Source organism: Mus pahari, chromosome 4 (assembly GCF_900095145.1).
Source record: "Mus pahari chromosome 4, PAHARI_EIJ_v1.1, whole genome shotgun sequence".
NCBI lineage: Eukaryota > Metazoa > Chordata > Mammalia > Rodentia > Muridae > Mus > Mus pahari.
The window spans coordinates 15,745,730-15,752,256 of NC_034593.1; the positions used below are offsets into that span (position 1 = coordinate 15,745,730).

At 38.7% G+C, this 6,527-nt stretch overlaps 1 protein-coding gene across 1 annotated transcript in view; it reads left to right on the forward strand.

Annotated features, from left to right (window-relative positions):
• The window catches only part of Hltf (helicase like transcription factor), a 57,014-nt gene that overhangs the window by 38,665 nt on the left and 11,822 nt on the right, over positions 1–6,527 (forward strand). Inside the window, exons 19-20 of the mRNA XM_021195653.1 lie at positions 5,207–5,331; positions 5,928–6,106. Coding sequence (XP_021051312.1) covers positions 5,207–5,331; positions 5,928–6,106 — 304 coding nt within the window. The remainder of the gene's footprint in view (positions 1–5,206; positions 5,332–5,927; positions 6,107–6,527) is intronic.

A 6,527-nucleotide genomic window follows, 5' to 3' on the forward strand; every position in this document is an offset into this window, starting at 1 on the left:
AGAGAGAGAGAGAGAGAGAGAGAGAGAGAGAGAGAGAGAGAGAGAGAGAGAGAGAGAAAGAGAAACAATTGAAGGGAAAGGGGTTGTACTTTGGCTGGAGGTTATTGTTCCAGTGGCAGCAGCTCTGGGTGACTTGTCACATTGTTTCTGCAGCCTGGAAGCAGTGTAACAAGAGCTCCTACTCAGCTTGCTTTCTTATTTTGGTATGATCCAAGATTCCAGCCTAGGGAATGGTATCCACCCACAGTAGGCTTATCTTTTACGCACTTAACCTAATCAAGATAAACTTCATAGGCATATCCAGAGGCTTGTCTCCTAGGTGCTTCTAGGTTTCATCAAGTTGACAGTTGAGAGTCACCATTACACCTGGCTATTTGTATTATATTCTGTCAAAGACTGGCAGCATTTTCCTCATGTCTTGAGACAAAAATAAAACAAATTAAAAGGTAATGGATTAATTTGTTTGACTAAGGAAATTTCCATGTAAAACAGTTCACTACTGTTATCCAGGTCTATAGTGAAGAAGAACAACAGATGGGTCAGAAAGATATTTAGAATTGTGTCATGTGGTAAGATTAAGAACCCTGAGCAAGTCTGAAGTTTTAGCCAAGGCAGATGCTAAGTAAAAGCATGTCTAATTGTTAAAGAAATTTAACCCCAGTGAAGAGAAACCTCTTAATCTGTATTGAAACAATTGGAAAGATTCTCTAAAGGGCACGACCCCACCTATCCAATGTTCTATCTTAATTAAAGTCAAATTAATTTAAAAACAGAGATTCTGAATTCAGAGTGCCACTCAGGTATTCCCTGCATGGGAACACCTAGGGAAGTGTTTCTCTGTTACCCTGGAAGGCCCTCAGAAGCCAATGCAATGGGACTAAGCTACTTCTTATGGTGGCAGCAGAATTTGACACGTAGTGCTGTAGAGGCACTGTTTTGTTTTTGTTTTTTGTTTTGTTTTGTTTTTTTTAAGATTTATTTATTTATTTTTATGTATTTATTTTCAGTTTTTCGAGACAGGGTTTCTCTGTGCTGCCCTGGCTGTCCTGGAACTCATTCTGTAGACCAGGCTTGCCTTGAACTCAGAAATCCACCTGCCTCTGCCTCCCAAGTGCTGGGATTAAAGGCGTGCGCCACCACTGCCCGGCCCACTAATTTTTATTTTTTAAAGATTTATTTATTTATTTTATGTATGTGAGTACACTGTAGCTGTACAGATGGTTGTGAGCCTTCATGTGGTTGGTGGGAATTGAATTTTTAGGACCTCTGCTTGCTCTGGTCGCTCAGGTCAGCCCCACTCGTTCGGGTTAACCCTGCTAGCTCAGCTCCTGCTTGCTCCGGCCCAAAGATTTATTCATTATTATAAATAAGTACACTGTAGCTATCTTCAGATGTGCCAGAAGACGGCATCAGATCTAACTACAGGTGGTTGTGAGCCACCATGTGGTTGCTGGGATTTGAACTCAACGACCTTTGGAAGAACAGTCAGTGCTCTTACCCGCTGAGGCATCTCGGCAGCCCAGAAGTACTAATTTTTAATAAAGAAAGACACAAGTGTAAGAGCCTCAAGGAGTCTTGTCAAAGGTACCAGAAAATCACTGATGTCAAAACAACTTGTAGCAGAATTAGATTCTCGACAAGGATGTCAGGGAGACCCTTGTGATGGGTCAATTTATAATGGAGATTACAGAATGTTGGAGATGCCAGGACAGTGGGATGTGTCTGGAGGAGAGCATGGTATACAGACCCCTCAAGCTCTGTGTGTTACAGGAAGAAAGAAAATCTGGAGGGGCAGGGCTGCCTGGGCCCTCGGAAGCTTAGAACATTTCATCATGTCTATGTGACTGACTCGGAGCTGCAGGATTTGTTTGCTGGGTTTTGGTCTTTGATCACGTTTTTCTTTGCTATGCTACTATTCCTCCCTTGGCAATGGGAATCTTTAGTCTATGCTATCATATGTTTGAATTAACTCTATTTTTTTCATATTATAGGGGCTCCTGGTTAATATATTGCTTGGGTTTCAGAAGAGACTCTGCACTCTTAAAGTGTTAGAACTGTTGAGACTATGGGGATTTTTGAAGGTGGATTGAATGCATTTTGCATTATGAGATGGCCATGAGCCTGTGGAGATAAGGGGAAAAGATCATGGCTTAAAACTGGTGTATTTGTACATCAAGTTGATAGGAGGTAGACTTTTGATGATTGATTCTGCCAACTTGACAGAATCTAGTGTTATTGAGCAGACAAGTCTTTTCTAGATTAGGCTAATTGAAGAAAGGACCCACCCTGACTATGGCAACACTATAGTTAGGGTCCACACTGAGATAAAAAGAAGGAAGCAAGTTGCCTATCAGTGCTCCTCTCACTGCCTCCTGACTGGATGCAGTCTCACCAGTGCCTCCCATTCTGGTGCACTGTAGCCCACCTACACAAGAAAGCCTAGTGTTTGTTCACAACTGTGAAGAAAATGATAGAACAGAGGAAATCTCCATTTGCAGAGGTGGGCATAAAGGAGTTTCTAAAGTGGGATCAAAAGCTCCACACTAGACATGTCATATGAAGATGCCAGATTGACTTTACCAGCTGGCTATGAAGGTATAGAATTCAGTGTTCCCAGTTTGATTCTTAAGTTTCTGTTATTTGTGAGTGATGTAAGCCATGAGACTGAGTAAAGTCACCTAAGAGAGTGACGAAGTTAAAAATACGTCTATCCAAAAAGATACTAATGTGGCTGGTAAAACAGTAGGAAGCCTCTTGTCAGCATGGCATGTTGTGGGTTCTCATAAACACTTTCCCAAACCAGAATGCTGAAAGCCAGTCCGATGTAGCCATGCCAGGGAGGGAATACAGAGTGCTGATAAAGCTCTCTGTTGAATTGTATTTTCAGGGATGTTATTGGTAAAGTATTCTCTTTAATAGGTAGTGGACTTATTAATACTTTATAAGCATTGATTGAGTATAATTGATCTAAGTATTTAAATGTACACATTAATGGTGCCTTATTAAGTACAATGAACATTTTTTTATTATTATTTTTTGGATTAGGAGGCCGAGGCACAGAAGACAGAGTTGTTATTTGAATTCTAGCAGATTGGTTTCAGAACGTGAAATTTATCGTGTGTATTATGTTGCCTACTTTTTAATTTTCTTGAATATCCAAAACACTGCCACTGTCACTAGTAGTGTATAATGTCTATAAAGTAATCCAGGTAGTGTTGTAATTGCTTTGTACATACTAACTTCATGAGTAGTCCTCCCAGACGGTGTGCCATGTAACTGTTAGAGCTGAGGAAGCACAGGATTAAGCAGCTGGCCAAGTCTGCTTGTTCTCATTGACAGAATGAACAAGTCTAACTTTAGAATGTGTGCTCCTCACCAGGAGACGTGATTGCATCGTCAACTTGAAGTTTCAGATTCGATGTGTAATTTTTGGAGTAATTATTCTTCTCTTCTGCACTGAGTATTTCTTTGAAAAAATATTAGTCAGTTTTGCCTTTCTATAGCCAATTTTTGACTTAGGACTTAAAGAGAAAGCTTTTAATTTGGCTTTCTGCTTCAGAGGTGTCAACCCATGATGGTGGAGACTATAGAGTGGAGCGGAGCACTATCATGATAAACAAGAGGCAGACAAGAGAGCACTGAAAACTGTCAGGGCAAGATCCATGTAATCCCCAAAGGCTTAAAGTTTCTAGAACCTCAGGCATCATTGCTGCAGCTGGAGACCTGGCATTTAGCACATGAACCATTGGAGAATGTTTCATACTTAAATAATAGCAAGAAACCTGATGTACACCCTGGAAAAGTACAGCAGTTTGATCAGGACCTTGTTGACTTTCTGGAAGATATAGCACCATTTAAATCTTTGAATTCTATGTATTTGAATCTCACCCCTCCCCCAACACACATACCTTTTAAAAAGAAAATGTACTGTTTTTGTTCTATTTTGTTGTTTTGTTGTTATTATTGTTGTTCTATTTTCTTTCTGTGTTTTTAAATGTCTTTCCACTGCTCTTTATTGGTATTGATTTATTTATCATCCTTTGTAACTAATTTTTGTTTTCTCAGTCCCATTTCCTTTCATACGGTTTTGTCAGTGGTTTTGGTGTGGTGTTCTGAATGAAAATGGTCCTCATAGGCTCATAGGAAGTGGCACTGTGGGGAGGTTTGGCCTTATTGGAATTGGTGTGGCATTGTTGGAAGTGTGTCACTGGGGTTGGGCTTTGAGGTTTCAGATGTGTGTCCAGTGTGGCACTCTGTTCTTGATGTTTGCCAGTCTGGATGTAAAACTCCGAGCTACCTCAACACCACCATGTTGCTTCCTGCTATGATGACAGTAGACTAAACTTCTGAATTGTAAGCCAGCCCCAGTTAAATGTGTTCCTTTGTAAGTGCTGCCATGGTCAGGGTGTCTCTTCACAGCAATAGAACACTAAGACACAGTTGACTCTTTGTTTCTCTGATGACTTCCTTTTCTTTGTTATAATCAGGTTTGACTTTGATCTCTTATGTTGTATAATGTCTCCTTGTCTTTGCCATGAATTCTTACTGTTTAGTGGGAGTTGTTTTATTGAGTAATGTTAAGTTGTGGAGGTGCTCACAGTCATAATTTTTATGTGTTCTGTGGTAACTTCCTGGTGAGTTTAATTTCACTGCCTTCTTTGTTCTTTGCTGGTTATTCAGTGTTTGACTATTTTGAGTTCTTTTTGGATGAGCTGTTTGTCCAGAGTCATATACAGGTCCAGGCCATGAAGAAATACTCAATTTTCTTGTCATTCATAGGAGTCAAGTTAAATGTAAATTCTTCTAGGTTTTATTGGTTTTTATATAACAGAGATCAGAAACATAATTACTTACAAAATTGATTATTTTACAATAACACTCTCCTCACTGTGTGTGTGTTTTGTGAGTATGTATGTGTGTATGTGTGTGTGTGTGTGTGTGTGTGTGTGTGTGTGTGTATAAATTGGACTTGAAAATTGAAGTCATCATGCATACACCCTATTTCTGTCTTAACATAAGAGATATGAATTTTCCTTTCAGTAAGTATGTACCACTTATTTTGAAGAACCAGCTGAGGTCTGTAGGTCATGCATATTGACATTTTCTTAGCTGACTTTTTTTTTTCTTGGTTTCATTAAAGATGAGGTTGCTTTTGTTTTTGTTCTTGTTTAGAGATATTCATAATGTTTGGCATTTTTATCCCTAGGTATTTTACTGAAGGGACTGTCCTTGCACACTATGCAGATGTCTTGGGTCTTCTGCTTAGATTGCGGCAGATTTGTTGCCATACCCATCTTCTTACAAACGGAATGTCTTCAAGTGGCCCCTCCAGTAAGGAAATGGGAATAGTTCCTACCATTGTGTTTGCTAAATATTTCAGTTAGAAGACAGGTTTTTATACAACTTGAATTTGATCTATTACTTTGATATACCTTTGCTTTAAGATTTTTTAAAATTATATTTTTATTCTATGTTTTTGTATATGAATATCATGGGTGCATGGATAGATGTGTGGGAGATCAGAGCGTAACTTGCAAGAGTCAGTTCTCTCTGTACCATGTTAATTCTGGGGATTGGATTCATGTTGTCAAGCATGGTGGCAGGTGTCCTTAGCTGAGCCATCTTGCTAGCTCCAAGAATTTTTTATGAATGAAATGGAAGTATAATACCAATGTAGAAGACTATTCAAACTGGTTCTTTCTTGTATGCTGCTAGTGTGGCACATGTTATTTTATGAGGTGCTTAAGTGAGATGACTATTATACCTTCATAGGTTTTCATAGAATTCCAAATTTATGGCATGCTTTCTGCAAATGCCAGAATAAAGATGTAAGACAATTAAACAAAATTTTCTTATATAAGATAAATTGTTCTAGTCACATTACAAGGTTTATTCTGAAACTAATTTTGAAGTGTCTTTTCTCCTAGGAAGTGATACTCCTGAAGAGCTGAGGAAGATGTTAATAGAGAAGATGAAGTTAATTCTGAGCTCTGGTTCAGATGAAGAATGTGCAATCTGCCTGGACTCCTTAGCATTTCCTGTGATAACCCATTGTGCACATGTGTTCTGTAAACCTTGTATCTGTCAGGTCATTCAGAGTGAGCAGGTTAGTTTGTTGTTCAGTATGGACTCAGTGTTTGATGGAGTGATTTACCTTTCTTTGGTATAATAAAAACCCAACCAAGTTCTGGAGATGATAAGGTGTTCCATACTTGAATTTAATAATGCACCTTTTATGGTTAATAATATCATCATTTTAGTAAGTGATGTATTTATTATAAATTAAATGGCACAACTTTTGGGGAACATTATTATTTAGTCAGTAATTCTAGTTTTAAATTTCAGATCCTTGTGTTCAAGTAAATATATTAATAGAGACACAATGAATTTAAATTTTATAGTAGCCATAATTTTTAAAAAGTAAAAACGTGGGCTGGTGAGATGGCTCAGTGGGTAAGAGCACCCGACTGCTCTTCCGAAGGTCCGGAGTTCAAATCCCAGCAACCACATGGTGGCTCATAATCATC